General features: G+C 34.1%; 1 protein-coding gene and 1 long non-coding RNA gene across 10 annotated transcripts in view; one reads left to right on the forward strand and one right to left on the reverse strand.

The window, feature by feature from the left end:
- Nucleotides 1-11,200: 11,200 nt before the first annotated feature.
- Nucleotides 11,201-23,546, reverse strand: part of LOC108192309 (probable helicase CHR10) — a 33,937-nt gene continuing 21,591 nt past the window's right edge. For 7 of the 9 annotated variants that reach the window (XM_064084451.1, XM_064084447.1, XM_064084446.1 and 4 more), the window contains 3 exons: nt 13,343-13,516; nt 12,857-12,971; nt 12,051-12,378 (listed from right to left, as the gene is read on the reverse strand). In XM_064084451.1, the coding sequence (XP_063940521.1) occupies nt 12,354-12,378; nt 12,857-12,971; nt 13,343-13,516 (314 nt within the window). In that variant the 3' untranslated portion in view covers nt 12,051-12,353. Of the gene's footprint in view, nt 11,492-12,050; nt 12,379-12,856; nt 12,972-13,342; nt 13,517-23,546 lie in introns of those variants that run through there. The other 2 variants (XR_010287585.1, XR_010287586.1) reach the window with 2 other exon arrangements.
- Nucleotides 11,500-12,766, forward strand: LOC135149256 (uncharacterized). The gene is made up of 2 exons (XR_010287587.1): nt 11,500-11,920; nt 12,234-12,766. It is a non-coding gene; the product is annotated as an uncharacterized LOC135149256 (long non-coding RNA).

Consider the following 23,546-nt stretch of genomic DNA (forward strand, 5'->3'; position numbering starts at 1 on the left):
ATTAAAATAATAATATATATTGGAATTGTTATTGGAAAGAAATGAGAAGGAGGGAGGAGAGAGATGTAGTGGAATCGTAAAAAGCTATTTTTTTATTGATAGGGCATACAAAATGGTGCCTCAAAAATAAGGCACTTGTTACATGTCCTAGTTTTTTAGGGCAACACTAGGACATTGTTGGAGCATTGATTTGCTTCACATGCCTTAAATTTTGATTTAGGACATCAATATAGGGCACTCTTGGACTTGCTCTAAGTTTACAAAATAAGGGAGAGAAAGTTACCATGTCATGAATTTAGTGGACGATGTGCAAATTAGTGGGACCTGCTGCATTAAATATACAAAGGAAATTAACAAATGTGAATACGTGGTTCAAGCAGAAACAAAAAGGGCAGATACTACACAGATCAAGTGCATACTTTGACAACACTTAATATTTTGAGAGGACAGAATAACTTGTACTATCAAATAAAAAAGGACAACTGCAGGAGAAGATATATGTGAAGATGGTGAGCAAACTGGTGCTTCACCTAAGATGTAATCCAGTATACACAACCGAAGACTGCTTGTAGCTGAGAAGCCAAAGCTTATGACATGCGGAAAAATAAAAATGAGGAAGTTGTTGTCGGGGTTTGGACGATGAAAGAAGTAAAGGTGCACCTTGATCACATAGTATTAATAGTATGTCGCCTCACTATATCTGTCACACGCCCAGAGAACTCAAGTTTATTATCAGCATCTAAAGCTACTGAGCTATTCTCCCTGATCTAACCGCGCCAGGTCTTGGAGGTGGAAGAACTACATCATAACCATATTCATGTGTCCACCTGCACTCATGTGTTATAAAGTTGTGCATGACAAGTAAGGGAGCATGTCAATAATTTTCACTAAACAAGGAACAAATTCATATGTTTCACTAAGGGACACTGATCGAGGGCGCGCCATTCATGAATTTATATGTTGCAAAAGGCAGAAAAAGGCACTACGGCGTGTATGGTTCTGTTTTTCGATGAATGTATATATGACGACGGTGCTCATGTGAAGTTCTCAAGGCACGCCAAGATAGTAAAAAGTAAAAGAAAAAAAAAGTTGATAGTAACATAAAGATAGAGAGCTAAGAAGATTGGGTGTGTCAATACTTCGACGTGCTATAGTAAAAGAAAAATTGAAGAAGGAGAAATCTTGGGTGCGCTTGATACTCCCTCCGTCCCGGTCATTTGTATACAAATGGCTGGGACACGGAGACCAATAAATTGCGTAAAAAATGAGTAAAATTAGATGAAAAGTGGGTATAATAGTGGGACCCAATAATATTTAATAGTAGATTTGAGATAGTGGAGGAAAGTAGTGGGTGTAATAGTGTTTATATTATTATAGAATAGAGATAGTGGAGGAAAGTAGTTGGTGTAATGATATTTTATATTATAAAAGTTTACTACTTTTGGAATGTATACAATTGATGGGACGTCCCAAAAAAGAAACTGTATACAATTCACTGGGACGGAGGGAGTATACAGACCTGTTTTGGCTAAAATGTTATTCATGATACATGGATGGGGGCCCGTCGTATTAAAGACAAAAGATTAGAGCTGTAAACGAACCGAACTGTTCGGTAAGTTCGCTCGGTTCGGTTCGTGTTCGAGTTCGGTAAGCTCGTCCGGTAAGCTTACCGAACACGAGTTCGAACAACATTTTCTGTTCGATAAGCTTAACGAACCGAACCGAACTTTTAGGGTGCTCGGTTCGTGTTCGGTTCGTTAAGATCGTGTTCGGTTCGAGTTCGAGAAGTTCGTGTTCGTTCGACAATAAATAAAAATATTTATAATATTATATGTGAATATAATATATAATATCCATAATTTAGGTATTAATTTTATTTTGTAATTGTAAAATTATTTGAAATTGATATTGTATATGTTGTATATATATAAATAAAATATTTGGGTTAATTATTTTCATTAAAATAATTAAAAAATAACCTAAATATTATTTAAAAATATACATTGTTCGTGAACTGTTCGTGTTCGGTTTGTGTTCGGTTTTGTTCGACATGTTCGCGAACAGTTCGTGTTCGGTTCGGTTCGTTACCGAACCGAGTTCGGACATGAAATTTTGTTCGATAAAATTATCGAACATTGTTCGGTTCGTTAAGATTTTGTTCGAGTTCGATAAGAGTTCGTCCGAGTTCGTCCGAGTTCGGTTCGCTTACAGCTCTACAAAAGATAGTACTCCATGTTTACTTGAAATGTAAAGCTACGCAATATCTTCACAAGTACTGATGATATGACAACACATCAAAGGTGATGGCACCACATGTAACTAATGAGAAAATTATGCAGAGAATTCAATGGTGGCCATGCAAGTTGGTGCCTTCTGCCTTCGGTGTGTAAAAATATATACACAAGATAGCAGGGTCTGGATATAAAAAAAGAAAATATAGAAGACGAGATTAGGAGGGAATGTGTTCGTTGTCAAGCCAAGAAGTCATGAGAAAGTTTAAAAGATTCAAAATAGGCTTGTAATATACTTCTAGTTGGAGAGATCAAGACGGAATTCGCATTGATGGCGCGCCTCCATAGAAATATTAAAGGTAAAAGGGTTTGTCTAGTGTGTGCCCATAGGCACATGTTAAGCACTAAAATTTATAGAATTGGAGGGTTTTGATTGGTATGGTTGGTGTAAATGCAGGGGGTGCATCATTATTAAAGAAGGTTAAGCCAATAGAAACCATCTAAATTCATCAATTTTTGTGCTTAATGTGTGCCCATGGGCACACCACAGAAAAACCGAAGGTAAAAATAAAGAATTAATGGAGTTGAATTTACACCTTGTATACTATTAATTGAAGGAACATTAATACATGGTGGATATTAATGCAAATCAAATACATGAGGTCGTGTGTTGCAAAAGGAAGAAATGGCATGCAAAGTTTTGTCACTTGTGAGTGGGTCCCGTTTCTTTTAAAAGTGAAAGTGGAGTAAATCCCATGCATTCAAGAGCATGCACATGGTGACATGGATTGAGTCTGGACCCGCACCATTACTAAGGAGGAGCTACTTTAAAATGTTAGCAGGTGTAAATAAAAGAAATATATTTCTTCAAATAAAAAAAAAGAGGTCAATGACTAGCTTGGGTGCAATGCAATCTATTTCAAGCGGAGATCATATTTAGGCATTATGCGGTGCATCTTCCTGAATCCCAACCTTTGGTGTGCCCTTGCTCAGAATTAACTTGTTATCTCAAACATATATAAAAGTGAAGCTAAGGCGTATAAAGTTCTACGACAAAGAAATCAAAGAATCAGGATGAAAGCTCGTGACTGCATAAATGAAAGTCGGCAAACTATGTGTTGGAGGCGTAAGAATTTAAAGATGAACAAGCACATCTGGATGAGTTACAATTTTTCTAGTATTTATGCTGCTTCTGTTCATTATAAAAATCATTACTACAATTCTACAACACGGCGATTACAGAACTCAAAGGCTCGAAGAGGTAACGTCATCATGCAAAAGAAAGAATTTTGGGGCTTAAAAGAAAATATGAATGTTGAGTCATCAAAGGCCCTACCTTGTAGTCTGAGGAGTTGTCCTCCTTGGGAGGTAGAGGTTAAAGAGAAGACGCGCCCTGGAAGGCTCTATCTCTGTAGTCTGGCGGGTTGTCCCTGTCGGGGAGTAGAGTATTGTCCATGCATTTGGGGTAAGTCTTGGGTGCTCGAGAGTCTACAAGGCCCAAGACTAGGCCTCATCGTATTGGGCCCCTTTCGAGAGGAAGTATCTAGAAGGGGAGGCCCAGCCCACATGGGTCTCTTTGGAGAAAGAACTGCGTGCCGGCTTGATCCCCTATAAATAGGGGTACGTAGGCAAATTGTAGGCATCGATCATTCTTGAGAGCTATTCCAGTTAGCAATCTCGAACCCTTTGCTTACAATTGCAACCGCATCCAAAACAAACCACCAACTGCTTCCTACATTCTCGCCAACAAGAATCTTGATTCACGCCGCGAACCTCATCTTTGTTAACCAACCAGTTTTCTCCGTTAACACTTGAAGACATGGGAGAGATGCAATGTGGAGCTGTGCAATTATTCTGTGACAACAAGTCAGCAATTGACATGACGAAAAATCCAATTTATTACAGGAGAGCAAAACATATAGCGATTAAGCATATCACTTCATTTGAGAATCATCAACAAATGGAGAAATTCAGGTGGTCCACTGCAGGACAAAGGAGCAGATGGCAGATATATTCACTAAAGCGCTAGCAAGGCCAAAGTTTGAATACCTTCAAGACATGCTTGGAGTTGCGAGAAAATGCATTAAGGAGGAGTGTTGAAATTACTAATGCATTTCTAGACTATCCAAAATTTTTTAATATAATAAATAAGATTTAAATAAAGATGTATGACCATAAATAAGACTATTCTAGAGAGTCTTTACAGCTTCCCGGATGAAATATAAATAGTCTTATGCTAACTTTTTAAGGAATTGCTAGGATTTTTGTGGAGTTGTGTTTTCTGTCATATTCCTTATGATAGTAGCTTAGGACTATATATAGCTAAACTGCCGGAGATGCTCTTACACCCTCTGTCTCATTCAGATGTATACGTTTACTGTTTGGACGCACTTCAAGGTTCTTACAAAATATGATTTCACGATATTTTTTTAAAATTTTCTTTTTCGAGTAAAAGTTTAAATATTAAACTTTTATTCAAAGAAAAAATTAAAAGAATATTATGGAACTATACTTTAAAAACGTCTTAAAAAACGTGCCAAAAAATAATGTATACAATTCAATGAGATGGAAGGAATAAATTGTATGCCTATTTGTTCGACTGGACTTAAAATCTGGGCTTTTAAAATAAGTAAAAAAATAACTTTCATTTTTATTATTATATTTAATTATATGTTTATTGATAAATGCTTTCAAAATAAAATACTTGATGAATGTGATAGTATTTTAAGTCATTATCAACACAATGTCTGAGCACTTATTTATTTCAAATGCATTAATTATTATTTTTAGATATTGTTTGACTTTCTGCCTCTAAACTTGTATTTGTATGTTTAAATACTGAGTCGTTCTTTGTAATTTGGATGTCTTGCGCAATATCAATCAAAAATGTCAAAGATAATATATAATAATTTTTTTGTTCTTTTAAGAAATTTATAAGTAAAATTAGTGACAATATACTTCGAATTAATATTAATCAAAATATAGAATTGTTAGCTTAATTCATTTTTGAGTCACTTTGTCGACATTATTTGTCTTATATATATGATCTACTTGATATTTTTAAGTAATTTATATTTTGAAAAATTCACAACATATATAACATACCAGTCATTTGGTTCATATTTTTCGCTCATTTCAAACATAAATCTGATGGTTGCTTAAATTTTCTTTTGCCTTCAAACCCATACCTCAAACTTACAAGGTATGAGGGGAAAAGGTGGGTATGAAACATGGGTTTGAGGAATCAATTTTTTTTTATTTAATTCTTGTTCTCAAATTCAAATTATTAGTACCAAATGAATTTGATTACTCAAAAATATATAAAAAATTATTTCAAAAATATTTTTAAATTAATTATAATTAATCATTTAAAGATATTTAAATTTACAAGAAAACGCGAATCTGCCAAGCAAATTTACCAACGGAATCGTTTTGGTTGTAGTTTCCCAACAGAATGCTGACTGATTAGTAGGCAGGCCACGGTCAAACACTCAACAACCGAATACCAACCGTTCCCCAACCAATAATTAGCAACGGAAGATTCCGTTGGGAAATGTTGGCGCCAAAATCACCCGCTGCTAGGCCATGCATGTATGGTTGCTTTGGGTTGAATTTTGGAAAACTCCAGATTTCCAAACTAAATCAAAAACTCAAAAGAAAAATCGTCGTGGTGGGACTGACCACTACCCTCCAACTCATACAGGTGGTTCAGTTCAGCATCTTTAAGAACTCATGCTGCTGTTCTGGTAAGTGCCTGAACTTAACTAATCTAATATATTTTGTTATTATTTATTGATTGTTTGGTTTTGGTTTAATGCTTTTTATTGTAATGACTATTATATGGACAGCCTATGATATTATTTTGTTTGAAATTCATATGATTTAATTATTCTGAAGTAATATACCATGAGGTTTAGAAGTTGTGATATGTGAAAATGATGTTTATTGGTACTTAATGTTGCAGCAACTGAGACTGTATTTGGTATTAATTTACTGTATGTCTCCGGTTATTTTGATCTCTTTTTGTGAAGTATGGATCTGTGATCGTAGTGGCCGGCTCTGGTTCTTCCTTGAGTACATGTTTGTTGGTCGCCTGGTTAGTATTGTGTTGGTCCTGATTTTACTGTCAGGGAGGTCTAGGCTTGGCAAGTTTGGCAATTTTAGCAAAGAGCAAAAAAATTAAATAAAGAATAAGATTTGGTTCATGTTTATAATTTTCATTATTTAAGTACTAATTTTCTGGTACAAGGTTGATTAATTAAGAAATTGTAGTGGAGAATGATAACAATAAGTTGTCATATCCCACATAATCTGGCAGCTTGTCTATTTATCGTGTTAACGAGATTTTTCACACAACCAAGGCAGCAAGAAAAATTGTTGTTAGTTTAATATATTTATAGCGAAAGGAAATTCGGAGCTACTTGTGAAAAATTGTGGTGATGAGTTTTAATAGTTTAATCTTTATTTGATAATTTTAATTTGAAGTTAATTATAAGATTTCTGTGAGAATGCAATAAATCAGTCTTTCTTTCATTTTAGATATTATATGTTTTTCTATTATATTGATCTTTGTTGATGGCTTGGAATTTACCTGTGATTGGAAATGCAACTGGACATGCTATTAATGAACGACTTATAATTTTATTAGCCTGATCAATATTCAAATTAGTTTGAAAACATAAATACATGGCAGAATAGCTTAATAGCATACATGTGTACAAATACCATATACAAGTCTGCATTGTTCTTGACTTGTATTATTTAATGTTTTTTCATTTTGTAAATTAAATTTAATTTCAGGCGGAGACTAATGGTAAAAATTCAACTCTGGCTGATGTGTATTTGCTTACACATACTAAGAAACGTGACAAAAAAACATTTGTTACCAAGAAACCGGAAGCAGTATATGTAAGTAGTATTCTGAAATATTTTGAGTGTCGTAGGAATTTTATATTTGTTTTGCCGTTATTATTGCACAAAAATTAATTTGGTATGATGTGTTTTTATTATTTTACAGAATAAGGTTATTGAAATCCGTGAGGAACGTTCTAAACCTATCGAAGGTTCTGATGAACCTCAGATTATTGATGAAGATAAAATATTTCTGGAGGCAGTTGGGGGGGCCAGACAAAAGAAAACAGAATGTATGGCTTAGGTTCTTTGCAAAGTGTCATATATATATGTAGGGCTGAGCATTCGGCCGGTTCGGTCCAGAACCCGACCGAACCAAAAAGACCGAACACCGAACTTTTGAAATTTTCAGGACCAGACCGGACCGAAGTTTGCATATGGACCGAACCGGAACCTAACCGAAATCATTTGGTCGGTCCGGTCCAAACCGCCAGGACCGAAATTTTTAAAAAAATTAAATTAGACCGTATTATAAAGAAACCCAGCAAGCATGGTTAATGAGAAAAAACTAGCCGCCATCACAGATAATTTAAAAAGCTAAATTCAAAGCACAACTCTAAAATAATCATAAGTTTACAAATTTTAAAACCCAATACATTAGTCTGCTAGTTGGTTAGAAACAAAATAAATAGTCAGAGAAGTTTTTGCAGTGGCCATCAATAGGTATATAGATATACTCCTTTGATCGCCGAATGTATCAGCCAAATCAAGAATTGCATTTTCTGAAGCATCCTTAGCTTCCTATCATATGTATTAGGTAAATCAGACAGTCATAAAGTAATATAGATATTATATAGTATAATTATGATATGCTATTTAATATATATATAAAACATTAATTATATTATACTTAATATATAATAAAAATATTAATTATATTATACATATATAAGTTCGGTCCAGGACCGAAATTTTTTGATGAGGACCGGACCGAACCGTATATTATTTCGGTCCGGACCGAAATACCCGAACTGACCGAACCTTCAGAAAATTAGAACCGAACCGGACCGAAATTATTCGGTTCGGTCCGGTTTTTCGGTTTCGGTCCGGTTTTGCTCAGCCCTACATATATGGGCCGGAAAGCAGGAGCAGTACATCCACTTCTTGTTACAGTGGCTCTAACTTCAACAAAGAATATGAGCTGATGCAAGTTGAACTCCAAGAAATGAAGGACAAGGTGAAGGAATTACAAGAGACGAGAGATAAGGAACTAGAAGATATGAGAAAGCAAATGGAAGAGATGAAGAGCCAACTTGCTTTGGTATTTAGGAATCAGAACGCAAGTTAGACAAAAGACAATAGCAAGCCACTGCTTTCTATATATTCTACATACTGAAGTTCTGGATATTTTGTACCAACTTAATGAATGGTATTGGTATATGTTTGGATACTTGTTGTGAATCCAGTTTTTGTTTTTAGTTAAGTTAGTCTTTCTTTTGGTTCTATAGGTATTTTGTTAATAATATAATGCAGTGTATAATGTTACTGTAGTATTAGCTAAAAAAATTAAATATATCCAAAAGAGTTAATGCTTAACAATTTCCCAATCAATTAACTAATAAAATTTATTATAAAATATCAATTTTTAACTTTCCCTACGATTTTGCAACCAAATATATAAGCAAAACATGTTGGTTTTTCCGTTGGTAAATTACCTACTTACCAACCAAAAATTGGTTGCTGTTGTGGTTGCCATATCAGCAACAAATTAGAATCCGTTGGCGAATTACCAACGGAAATTCTGTTGGTACTTGGTTGCCATATTAGCAACAGATTAGACTCCGTTGGCAAATTACCAACGAAAATTCTGTTGGCAAATTACCAACCGAAAATCCGTTGGCATATTGGACATCTCAATGAAGTCAACACACCAAGTTTCCGTTGCTAATCCGTTGCATTACCAACGGAATGTATATTTCCGTTGGTAACAATTTATCAACCATGATATTACTAACAGTTTATTCCGTTGGCAATTCCGTTGGCACTTCGTTTTGCCAACGGGAATTTGTGTTTACCAACGGAAAATTCCGTTGGGAGATTCGCGTTTTCTTGTAGTTCACTCATTCCAGCACTTAAACAAACACATATATTAAAAATGATACCTCAACCCTGTATATTCTTAACATATGAACAAGGTACAGGCATCTATCTAAACAAGTGTTCAGCCAGAAGAGTGTCATAATTTGCTGATCACACAGGATTTTAGCGGCGCAAAATGCCATGCTTTTAGCAGAGGTAGAACAAAAAGAGATCCAGGCAAGCCTTGTTTCATATGCAGCTAAATCACCGGACCCTGATGGGATGAGCCCGAGATATGATGGTGGCTTTCGAGCTAAAAGAAAGACTAGAAGTAAGGATAGCTGGATGGCTCTGAAATTAGACATGTCTAAAGCATACGACCGCGTGGAATGGAAGTTTTTGGAGGCTGTGTTAACAAAGATGGGATGCAGGTCGACCTTTTAGGTCCATTACACCAGAGAGGGGTCTTAGACAAGGAGATCCTCTCTCGTCGTATCTGTTTCTTGTATGCGTCAAAGGCCTCACAGCATTGCTTCATGATTATGAAAGAAGATAATTGATTAATGGCATCAAGGTAGCTTGCTCTGTACCCTCCATTTCACATGTCTTTCGCAAACGCCTGCTATATTTTCAGCAAAGCAAATGAAGAAAGTGCAGATCATGTGTTGCAAATTTTAAATCTCTTTAAGAGAGCTTCAGGGCAGAAAATAAATGTTGATAAGTCCTTAGTTCTTTTTAGTAAAAACACCCCAAATTCTTTGAAATCTACGGTTCCAAGAAGCCACTGATCAAAGCTTGTACTTAGGTCTACCAAACATAATTGGTGGAAATAAATCAGCACTTTTGGTTTTAAAGGAAGAAATTAAGAAACTGTATTCAAGGTTGGGACAAGAAAACATTGTCGAAGGGTGGTAAGGAAGTTCTTCTGAAGACAGTAGCTCAGACACTTCCAAATTATGCAATGGGAGTTTTCCTACTTCCATTAAGCATAAGTCAGGATTTGGAGGAGTTGGAGTAATATGAGCAAGAAGAAATCGTCTAGTGGAATGGGTTTTCGGAATGTCCATGATTTTAATCTTGCTCTGCTTGGCAAGCAGGGTTGGAGGTTGCTGCACTTCGCGGAGAAATTGGTTAGTAGAGTTTATAAAGCTCGTTACTATCCACATCGGTCTTTTTTCAATGCTAAGCTTCAGTTAGTTTTTTGGCAGCAAGATAAGGAGAGAATTCATATTGCTGTCATGGTCTGTTGGATGATTTGGAAACACCGTAATGAACTTGTTTGGAATCAACATAGATCGGAGATTACAGAGGCAGTGGAATCAACATATTCTATTCTTAGCCAGTGGGATGATGTTCAAGACAGAACTTTTGATTGATTTATGGCTTACATGAATCAAGATGATGGTGATGAACACTGGCATACTCATATGTTTAGTAGAGTTAAGATCAATGCAGACACATCTATCTTTGATGATACAAACTGCTACAGCCATGCATTTGTAGTCCGCAATGGTGAAGGAAAGTTAATCGAAGCACGTTCAAAATGCCTGAAAGGGCAGCCTAACCCGGATTTGGCAAAAGCACTTGGTGTTAGAGAGGTTTTAAGTTGGGTTAAAGACAATAACTGTAACGAAGCAATTGTTGAATCTGATTGTTTGTAGGGTAATACAGGCCATGCACATCTCCATCTCACGTTTGTTAAGATTTGTGCAAGAATGCCGTGATATGCTTGCAAGCTTAAGTAACAAGATCATATGTTTTAGATTTTTCAAACGATCTGCGAACGGGTTAGCTCACTCATTAGTGAGATATAGCTGTTCAGTTATTAATCGTATTTGGAGAGTGGGAGATGTACACAGTACACCCCCAAATTTTTTTATGTAATATTGGATGACTTGTAATTTTAGTCAAATCGAATCATTTTTTGGCCGAAAAAAAAACAAGCGTTTAGTAAAAATTAACATGTCCTGCTGCAATTAGTCTTATCACCCACAGAATATTAAAAAAATTGAAAACTCAACCAGGGAGCACGTCATAAATGATGTCTGTAACCAACGATATTATACAAATAAAAATAAATATAAACATTAACTGATATGATAGCTCAACATCGAAAAGGCTTTGGAGTACCTGGGTACATGAAAACATCTATTTGACTGATTCCTCGGTTTTATTTGGTAAACAACATTTACAAGTTCAAACCTAGACCGGCACTAAAAGAATAGGAGTTTGTGGTTCCTAGAATACCTGAGACATCTAATTCCTCTCTTTGTTCCCATGTATTTGCATTCTTTGATTTAGATGGGCACAAAAACAAAAATTTGAAGTTCCTAGAAAAGAAGCATAAAAAACAATTAACATATATATTCTTACATTTGTCTGGCTATCTACCTATTGTACTATATAAAACTTCATACAAGATGAGTCTAGTTCATAAAGGAGAGAAAAAACTCTTTAAAAGTCAGATAAATGTAAGTCAAGTTTTACTTATGTACTTGCATACTGGCAGAAATGATCATTCCCGCAGGGTCGCAAGGATCTTGTAGATTTTGAACTCCATAATCAAAACTCTTTTGAGCAACAAAATTTTAAAAATTTAAGGTCTTTCCAAGTTCCATGTGACCCTGTGGGAGTGAGCATCTCGGGTATGTACATATATGTAGAACTTAATTTACTATTATATGATTCTTAACATTGCAGTAATCCTTTCGGAAGATTTTCAAGGTCTTCGCCTTCTCTAGCCATGACAGAAATATTAGGTATGTAGAAAACAATGCTCATACAGATAAGTCATAGGTGTGAAACCCTTTTTATAAATATATTAAAATTGTTTATTTCCTTCTGGTAACAGGTGTCCCAATCGTTTTAACAATTATTTAAAAGTAGTCATTTACCAATAAAAGAAAATTTCCATTAAACATACATGTTTTTTTTCTATATGGGTTATAACTGCAAGACATAATCCATATAACAGAAAGTAGACCACGACATGTATACCTTAAATACCTTAAAACAGAAACTAATTTACAGAGCACAATCTTTGAAGTACTAACCTACGTACACATAATACAGGTCCAAGGCACAACATCTACCAGGTAAACCGAAGGGACAATGTCATTTTGACGTCCTTGATCACTTCCTCTTTATCATGCCAGAGTATCACTTCATTCCAGGTTAATACCAACCTTTAACCTAAGCAGAGTGTTTGAAATAATATCTGCAGATAATAAAAAAAATACATCATACTAACATCCATATATAGATCTTCTCTTCTTTTTTTTATTATGTGAATTTTTCACCATGTACACCGACTCCAAGAGAGGTGGACAGAAGTGACCAAGGTACACCTGGTCCAGTATCCCTGTATGAGACCTTTTACAGAAAAGAGAGAAGTGCCAGTGTGGAAACTAAGATACCACATCACATTTGTTTACAAGAGGCTATAAACTTTACTGATTACAATTTCTGGAGAGCAATGTACTTCAAAAAATGATATATCTGTAAAAAGGAATGAGGAAATGTTTTCTTTTCCTTTTTTTCCTAGTAAAATCATCAGAAAGCTCAATCATTTCTGGGACCGGATGCTAAATTCTTTAGATGAATGACACCCTCTACGAAAATGAGTCTTTGGCATGCCATAAGTATGATAATTACGCATAAAAGAAAAATGGCACGAAAGGGAGAGAGAGGCATACACATATATCTTGACACCATACAGTGCAGCATGCTTCCTTAACATTCGTTCCACAGCATACCATTCTGATCGATCTGATGCATCCTGATAGCCTATTCGGGGCATGTGGATCGAGGCTTCATTTTTCAGACACATCCAGCAATTTTAGGTGGTCATACATGTACAGTGAAAACAAAGTAGGAAAACAGGTAAAGTGTCTCGGGAGACGCACTTTTCACAATATACAGTAGTAAGTCGTATCTGCTATCATGTTAACAATTACATGTAATTTGTAGGTTTAAATGTAGATGAACCTAAACAGCACAATATAAATAGATACAAAAAGTAAACAATCAGAGATGATATATAAATAATAGAAAATAGTTTTGACACGCTAGAAGTAAAAATATGAGTAAATTGTCATAATGATTTACCGTAGCGTAGAAATCAATGGGAAAAATATGTAACTAGCCTAAGCAGATTTCTGATAAAGTTCTGATTTCAATACCAGATCTTTGAGCAGCAGTTGATGAAGCTTTCAATAAGCATTGCTCCAGATCAGACATTGATATATCACTCCGAGGGATTTTACGCCTAGCACTATATGATTGCACAACAGCCAGAGCAACCCACTGAGCAACCCACTGAGGTGTACAATTGTGTTTACTCTCACTAATATCATCTGCACATACACAATTAGAAACAAATTAATATTAAATTAATAAGAATAGTAGAGGTAGTAGTAGCAAGTTAAAGGGTTAAAGGTTATTTAGCTGAGTATTGTGGTGACCGAAACTTATTAGTGCCACTGGGAGATAGAACAAAGATTCGGGTGGCTACTTCTATCAACTAAATAACCACCTATATTACAATTGTTCAGACCTCATTCATTGGATTCCCTTTTATTTACTATATTTGTAATATATAAACACACACGCACACACACACACACATATCTATATATATATTATTTTTATTAAATATTAGTGCTGAAGTAAACTTCATTTGAAACATTTCTCAATATCATAGAATTTGCTCAATGCCTACCAAAGCTACACTTATAAATTGCATGATAAAAGGAAAAGTATTACATGGGCCACCGAAGTGGTATTTTCAATTAAGTTGCCTCTGAAATCATGAAAGCATGCGCCCCTTGATTTTCGTAGTGACTACAGGCTAATAATGAGTTGAGCTCGTGTCTATTGGAAAATATATTCAAAACAAGATTAAAATCAAAGCTCATAAGAGCAAGTCCACCGATGTCCTAAACCAAAATTTAAGGCATTTGGAAGAAATGAGTACTCCAACAATGCCCTGGTGGTGTCTTAAAACACTAGGACATCCAACAGGTGCCACTATGCATGTCTAAAACCATTTTAATCAATAAAAAATTAGCTTCCCTCCATTTCAACGCATCTCTCTCTCCTCTCATCTTTTCCCTTCCCTCCAATAGTAATTGATATATTCAATTATTTTAATAATAAGACACAATTATAAGGTATATTGTTGGAGTTCATATACTGTTAAAAGATGATGCAAGCGTCATGATGTTAGCTAGCTTACATCTTGTAATGTTACTGTGGATGTTACTGTAGATTATTTGGGGACTACTCTTGTATATTCTATATAAAAAGGACTGATTCCTCTTCCTGAATAATAAGATATTAACAAGTAAATACACTGCATTACATTACTCCTTCCTCACCTGTTCTTTCTTGTATCTTCATATATGTATACCTAGCTGCTATATACACTCAGAGATGGTATCAGAGAGCACGTCCATTCTGGACACTAACTTCCTTCCAGATGCTTAGTTTCTTCAAGAAGAACAAAGCTCTCTTTAAACCCAGAAGCAATACTCTGCCCACAGCCAGTTCTTTTTGGATATTATTTACCTTTTTAAAGCTTGTATTCTTCAAGGAGAATCAGGAGTCCAATACAATCTCTAATTAAAATCAGAAAACCAAACTTACCAAGACAAAAACACAGACTCTCAGTTTCTGGCCAGTTTTTTTTTGTGAAGGTTCTGAAGGGCTCCTCTGATCTGCTTCTCCCGGCTTCAATTTTGGTACTGATTTCAAAATCTTAAACCTATTTCATTATCTGATTATACTCCTGTGATATTACTGTCGGTAGCTAGTTTTTCTTGAAAGCTCTCGTAAGAGGCACTTTATCATACAAGTATAAAGGCAGCCCTGCCTATCCTAATCAAGTCAAGACTTGATCTTGATCAAATTTATTATATTTCAAAATGGCTGGTGTCGGAGATAGTTCTGTCACAAGTGACGTTGCTACGGTAACGGGCACTAAATCTGGATTTCACAGTATGCCATATGTGAGACCAAAATTTGACAGGAAAAATTTTCTTAAATGGTCAAAGGCAGTGTTGCACGGATCGTGGATCGATCCGGTACGCGGTACGAGTTCGGTTACGTGGAACGTTAGTTTGAGTAAATGGGCTACGCTGAGTGTGAATCGGGTACGCGGGTCGATATAAGGATCCCGTTAACATATATATATATAGGGTCTTACTCTGGTACAAACCTTCTTAGCGTACAAACTACAAACTAAAATTAAAAAGTCTCTAAATCAAATCAAAATATAGCACATATGGTATGGAAATTGATCGTTGCGAGATGAACAAATATACAATGAAGTCGGATTTCAAAAAAAGTTCATCGATTAACGGGAAAATTCAAATTAAAAACGGAGGGGATTCTGTTGATCATGTGTGGCAGGGTGTATATTAACTGGTGTGTGGTTGCCCTTGCGGGGCCATTGGATTAGATTCATGCAAGAGCTTATATTAAGTTTGTAGTTTGTACACTAACTTAGTTTGTATTTGAGCACTTCTATATATAGATATATATATATATCTGTGTGTGTGTATATATATATATAGGGTCCTACTCCAGTACAAACTCCTTACTGTACAAACGTACAAACCAGTGATTATGACAATAATATTTAGTGATTAACAGTTTTTAATTTAACAAATACATACATATATCCATCACCATCACCACCACAATCACCTCGAATCACCACCACCACCGCCCACTAGCGCCACACACACACACACTCTCTCTCTCTCTCTCAACCACCCACCACCACCACCAATGCCAGCAGCTCTCTCTCTGGTTGTTTGTCTTCACTGAGCAGTGCTATACACGCACACGATATCACCACTGCTTTTCTCCTCACCCTCAATTGTGTCTCTCTCCCTCAATCGTGTTTCTAGTACTGCAGCCGTGTTGGCGTCGCGGCTGCTGCTGGCCGCGCTGCATCACCACGCGGCTACTCCGCCCCGTAAGTGCTTCCCTCCCCTTATCTCTCCATCAGACCCGCCTGGTAGATTTAGTGATTCTATTCAAACATTTAGTGATTATGTTCAACACATTTAGTGATTGTTTGTATATTTGTACTGTAAGGAGTTTGTATTTGAGCACTTGCCTATATATATATATGGTTGCACTCCACACAGAACACTTTAAAAAATGATTTGTTATGAACACTATCATAAAACTTTTTCTTTTCATAAAAAATGATTTGTTATGATTATAATTACATAGTTAAGCACTAACTAAACTTAATATATGAAATCTAACATCCAAATCTATCCAAATTATTAATATAAAATATTACAGAATCCAGAACAGAATCATGTATATATTCTTTACATGATTAATATCACATAGAATCATGTTAATTTTAATCCATAATTGTTGTTAAACATGCTAGATACTATTATTATTCATAATAAATGGTTAATTAACTTAAAGTTAGAATTTAATTCAAGTTTTAGGTGAGATTCTATGTTCGATTCCAAAGTGTTCTTCTTTGTTCTTCTTTTAAGGGTGTTCTGTTTTAAGCAATGCCCTGTATATATATATATATATATATATATATATATATATATATATATATATATATATATATATATATATATATATATATATATATATATATATATATATATATATATATATATATATATATATATATATATATATATATATATATATATATATATATATATATATATATATAGCTTTAGTAGGAATTTGGTTTTCATTAAAACCATCTATGTAAGGAAGAGAAACGACATGTTGTTTTCTATTCCAAAAAGCATTTGGTAAGTCATTGCATACTTCACTAAGGAATTGCTTTTCAATAGTTTTTATTTTTTCTTTAACTTTGCTTTTATTAAGCTGTTCTTTAATACTTAAAATATTAATTTCTTCTTTAAGAAAATTTAATTGTTTTTCTTTATTAAAAAGAACATCTTTTACCTCATTAAGCATTTGCGTCTGAGGGTCTGTTATGAAGTTAAATTTAACTTTTTTACCATTTATGGTAGCTAGAATTCCTTTAGTGTCGATTTTATTAATCGGCATTAGCATATGCAAAAAAGGAGTTCCTAATATTATCCTATGAGTAATATTTTTTACAAGGATAAAAAATGCGGGTAAACAAACATCTTTGTTACACACATACGCATTAGATAATTTATAATTTATCTCTAACTTACTTCCTCCTGCTGCTGTAAGCGATCTGGTAGTTTTTTCAAAATACTTAGTAGGAATTATTCCCTCTTTTATGCAGTTTAAATCCGCACCACTATCAATTAAAGCAATTTCATCTTTTAAAATGAAATTTTTATCAATTACTAAATTAATTTTTACAAACCATTTTTGTGAAGTTACTTGATTTAAAAGATGTAAGTATTCTTCATTTGAAGTACTTTCTTCTATTAGGTTTTTATCTTTGATTAAATTTTTATCTTTATCAGAGGATTTTGTCTCTAATAAAGTTAATCTTCTTGATAGATTAGAATTATTTTGTTTTATATCAGAAATTTCTGATTTTAAGAAATTAACTTCTCTTTTAAGATCACTAATAGAAACTGGAGTTTCTTTAGTGTTAGATTGTTGAAATCTATTTAAAACCTCACTTAATTGGTAAGGTGCCTCAATTATTTTAGGCGTTTCTGAGTTATCTCTTATTAAGGTTTCGATTAATTTTCTTTTTAATTCGGAGTCCTTAATTAACTCTAAAGCTTTTAAGACTTTATCTTGATCTTCTGAAAGGACATTTAATCCATTCATTTCAACTATTGATTTCCAATAGTTTATTTCGTTACATTGACAATCATTATTGTCAGAATCAGAGGAAGATTGCTCAGCTAACTCTAAATTATCTTCTTCAGAAGATCTTTCTGAATCAGAATTGAGAAGAACTTTCTCTAATTGCAACCTTAGTTGCTCATCCTTAATCTCATTAAGGGCTTTCTTAGTCCAACATTGGTTGGCATAGTGACCAACTTTGCCACATTTATGGCAAGTTATGTCAAGCTTTTTAGCTTTTCTTTTTCCTAGCTTAGGCATAAAAGATTTTTCTTTTTGCCTAGACTTATTATAAAATTTTCTTTTATAATTCTTTTTATTAGAATTGTCATTTAAAATATTTTTAAACTTATTTTTATGTGGTTTATATTTTTTAGAAACCATTTTCCTTTTATTATCTAACCTAGGAGGTTTTCCTAAATCGAAAGCGAATTGTTCACAGAATTCACCAAGTTGGTGTTTTTCTGAAAGCTTCTGCTTTTTTAATTGGTTTTTTAGCTTAATGTCATTACATAAAGCTAATCCTTCATTAATACAACTAACAATTAGTTGTCCGTAGGTTAAATCGGAATAATTAATATTTATTCCATCGTTCTTATTTCTAAGTTGTTGCCTAACCTTTTCAGCAAAAAGATGAGGTAATCCGTCTATAAATTTAGACTTCCAATGAATTGAATTAGGGTTTCTTAACTGATAAACCCTTGATAAAAAAGTGTCTTTATACCATCTAAAATGAGTTAAAGATGGACATCTAAGATTTTGTAAAAGAGTTTGAATTTTCTCTCCTATTGGGGTTGTAGTTCCTACAAAATGTTGTAGAATAGCTAGACACAGTGTATAAACCGCATCTTCTTCCCCAGTAGTAGTTATACTACTACTAGCATTGTTAGGTTCTATTTTTATTAATTTCTTATGATTAAGAATTTCTTCTTTTTGGGTATCATTTAAGTAATGATCCCACCATCCTCTTAACTGGCCTATGAAGCCAGTGGCTATGAAGGATGCTATAGTGCTATCACTATTTCCATGTTGTTTACAAACAGTAGAATACATAATAATTCTATGTATTACATCAACTATCTGTTTATCATTCAAGCCATCAATGTTCCATTCATAGATAGCTTTTCCTGAATAAGAATTTTGAAAAGATTCAGGTTCTTCAAATAGAAGATCCTGCGGGGAAGGTCTCTTGTAATAATATTTTTCAAGAGGTTTTGGAGTATAAATAGGATTTATACTTTCATAATTTAAATTCTGATTTCCAAACATTTCAATTAATTGATTGGCATCGCCTATTTGGCTGTCATCCTCGGTGGCTTCTGTTCCATTAGAAGATTCTACTTCTGACTGTTCCTCTTCAGAAACAGTTCTAAGACTCATTTCTTTGAGTTTTTGTTCAAGAATTTGAACAAAATTATCTTGATTTGTTTCCATCTTAAATCCTTGTATGGAAACAGGAGGTTGAATCATAGGAGTTTCTTGTTTCGAAGAACATGACTCTTCTTTCTTCTCCTCGGTTTTACTAATCTTTTCTAAGATTAATTTTTGTTGCTCAATTTGAGTCTTAATGAGTTTTTGAAGATTACAAACTTCTTGCTCAACAGAGATTAACTGATCTCCTAAGCAATTCAAATACGTATTAGTATAGTTTTGTGACCTAATAATCGAATTTAATTCTTTTAGGGTCACTTGAGCATTCTCAACCTTTTGCAAATTTAAATAGGCTGTAGCCTCAGTATTAGTATTTAAAAAAATTGTTTTTTCTGGAGGAAACCTAGATATGGTTTCTCCTTGATTAGTCTTCCAAGTTTTTTGTAAGACTAATATTTCACCTTTAAGGTTATTAATATAATTATTAATAAACCATCTGACAAAAAATATAATATCATTAGTTTTTGTCATATAATCATAATATTGATTTTTAAAATTTTTTAATTCTTTAGGATTGTATTTATTAAAATACCAATCCCTAAATTGTTTATTATCTTCTCCTAGAAATTCTCTATTGAGAATTTTTCTAAACTCACTTCCTGGGTTTAAATTAATCATTTAAATGGAAGCTCATTTCAGATTGAGTAGGCGACTGTCTACTCTGATTATAAATTCCTTCTGGAATTTTATTTTGACTTATTCGTATTGTTTCTACAGATCCTGTTTCTTCTCTTATTTGAGAAGTGGAAGCCCTAGCTGATTCGTTAGGGACCGAATAGTACTCACTAGGAGTAGAGTGAGTGGAGTACCTAGAGGATGTGGTCCTAGGAAGTCTTAATATTCTTTGAGAACTAAATCTTACTTCGACATCTCCTTCTGATGTCTCAACAATTTGATCTATTTCTTGATTTATTTTCGGCTTGGGATCTAATTCTTGAGGAAGATTCCAAGTCTCAGGGAAATTAATTTCATTCCACTTAATCAATCTATTAGTGGCTATGTTTGAAGTTAACAAATTAGTTTGAACCACAGTTGTAGTTCCTGGAGGGGCTAATATCTTTTTATTGATATTAGGGTTCAAAGTTTGTAGAACCTTATAGTATACTCTATAGCATATAGCTATTATTTCACTACCTGGTTTAAAATTATAACCACTAGTATGAATTGATAGTTGCATAGCATCTAACAAATTACTATCTGTTAAAGATAGGGTTAAGTTTGGAGATACGTCAAAATAGACGGGTCCGTGGCATAGACTGGTTTCTATTAAAGCAGCTAGAGAGGGTTTAAAGTCTCTACATCTACCATCTCTTATGTATGCCATAATACTAGAGTTTACTCCTAACAGTGTTAGGGGCTTAAAAGCTACTTGGATTAATCCAATATGGATAAATTTGTGTTGTTTAAAAGGAGCTAAATCCTTTTTAGTTAATAACCTAATCGTCTGAGAACTATCAGATATTCTGATAGTTTGTTCTAAAGTCTTAATAGCAAATCTTGCTTTTAGATCTAGAAATCCTATTTCATAGATCTTATTAGGAGCTACTGAGGGTATTACCCACTTATTTAGTTTATCCAAATTCTTTGGATATTCAATCAATTCTGCATTTTTTACAGAATCATTTTGATGATCATTATCATCCCAGTCACCTTGAGACATATATCCCAAAATCTAAAAGCGTTGTGGTAGTAAGCTAACTGTATCTAGAATCAAGACTTATTAAGAAAAACATAAAATTTAAATCTTTTTGGTTATCTTTGTTTTCACTATCAACCTAAAGGGATAGACAGGAAAAAATCCAACGAAAACAAAGATGAATAAAATACTTTTAGCAAAAACATTCCAATATTTCTCATCAAACAAATCGCCTTTTCTTCTTAACGGCTTTAAAAAGATGATACTTTCAGGAAGACACTAAAAGCATTTCAAAATTTTTTATTTTTTTTTTTTTAAATTCTAGAACATTATCTTACTAACCACAACTGCAGTTTAGCTATTCATTAATATAATGTAACCTCGCTCTGATACCAACTACGCAGCAGCTACTCAGCAATATAGATTAGCAATATAGATTATGAATTTAAGAATGTTTGAAAGAATCTCAGCACATGAGTAAGAGAGAAGAGAAAGGAAAACTTTTATTCCGTTCCGAAGTCCTCCTCTGCAGAGTTACATAAATCCCTTTATATAGGGAGAAAAGAACCCTTCATTGGATTCGTTACAAACAAATACAAACAAACAACTTTTACAAAAGTAAAAAGAAAACAAATAACTTTAAAAAAGTAGACAATATTTGATGCCGGGTGCTACTTTGGGCCCCATCGTCACATCTCATAATGTTCACTTTGTACAAAGAAACAAACAACTTTAATAAAGTAACTTTAATTAAGCAAGTATTATTGCTGGCTGGAATCTTTGATGATTTTGGATTGAGGTCTTCATCTAGCTGGAAATAATTTTTACCCTGTGATATTTTTTCCTTCTAGAATTCGACCGTCTAAGAAATCTCTCAAGAGTTTAATATTCCTTAGATTGAGGTAATGACTCTTATACTTTTCGAAATCTTCTTGGATTTCTCTGACTGTTCTTTTAGCCTTTTCCTCTGGGGTGGCTTGACTGTATTTTTTATAGATATTATTCTTTTCAGCATTAATTCTGAGAATTTCCCAGTCTAATCTTTTTATCTCTTTGAATTCTCTGGCAAAAGGTATCATTATAATTCTGGATCCTTTCCTTTCCCCTTAAAATTTGAAGTTGTAAGGGATGCAATTAGACCATCCCAGAAATCTTCAGGAGTAGGAGTATATTCTTCTTCCTGAGATTCACCTGCTAAAACATTAAAAGAATTATTAGAATCCATTGATCCTGGTGATGACGCCGTTTTCATTGACTGATCTTCATTAGGAAATGAAAATGTACTGAAGAATTGATTCTTCATATGGTCTAAAACCCTCTTCATGATCTTTTGATCTGATTCATTAGGGAACTTTTTCTGAAAATAAGTTTTCAGGTCCTCCATTGGAGTCTGTTGTGAACTTTGTCCATCAGGGATTTGTTTTTCATCATGGTTTATTACCATCTTAACGTTGGATTCTATCTTCTGAATATCTTCAGAACTCATCTTCGTCCACCATTTATAGAAGAAATTCCTTTGTAGCAGAGGAATTCCTAGCTTGTCTTTATCGATAGAAATTGTCCATCTCCAAATCCAAGGAATTTGAAATTTTGAGAAAAATATGAAAGGACATTGTCCAAAAATTAATCTTTTAGATTTAATGCGTGTTACCAGAGGGCTGTTATCATACCATGAGTTATATAAATTCATAATTTTTTCTGGTAGAATTTCAAGAGAAGGGCCAAATTTTGACCACCATTCATAAAACCAATTTGGTATGTGCTTATTAAGCACTTCAGGGTTTACTGAGAAAAACCAAGAATGTTTATTCTTGGGATTTTGATAATAAAATGCTTTAGAAAAAGCTTGGATATAATCCCAGTAATTGAAATAAATATATTTACCTTCAGCAATTTTTATTGCTTTACCCTCATTAGGATTCAATCCCCATTCTCTGGGAGTTAATACCTTGTTGATGTGGCATTTGCTGAAGTTTATAAAACTTTCAGGGTTATTGTTCTGATAATGATGAACAATTGTTACCGATTCGGTAATTGTCAACAAAATTTCCAGATATAATCTGGGCTGATTTTGCAAAGCAGCATACCCTCTATTTTCAAGGTACCTGGTTTTCAATGACCATCCATCATTTGGAGTCATAAGAATATCTTCTTCTTCAAGATACAGAATATTTTCTGTAATCGGATTTTCAAAGTATTCTTGATCTGGAGGAGTTTCCGTAATTGCTGCCTCTTTAAAAGTCATTGTCTTTGAAGATGAGGAAGGTATATCTTCCTTTTTAGGAGGTGCAGGCAATTGTTGCACATTTCTTACCCGATTATTTCGGTATACTGTCCAGTCTCCAATTAGAGGAACAGTTGATTCTGTATGGGGTAGCAAATTGTTACTCCCACGTCCTCGCCCTCGGCCATAGCCGCGGCCTCTGCCCCTATTAGGGGTACTCATTCACCCTGTAAAAATTCGCGGGTTAGATAATCAGCAAGAGAATTATTTTCTCCTTTGATGTATTGAATATCAA

This window comes from Daucus carota, chromosome 9 (genome assembly GCF_001625215.2).
Source record: "Daucus carota subsp. sativus chromosome 9, DH1 v3.0, whole genome shotgun sequence".
NCBI lineage: Eukaryota > Viridiplantae > Streptophyta > Magnoliopsida > Apiales > Apiaceae > Daucus > Daucus carota.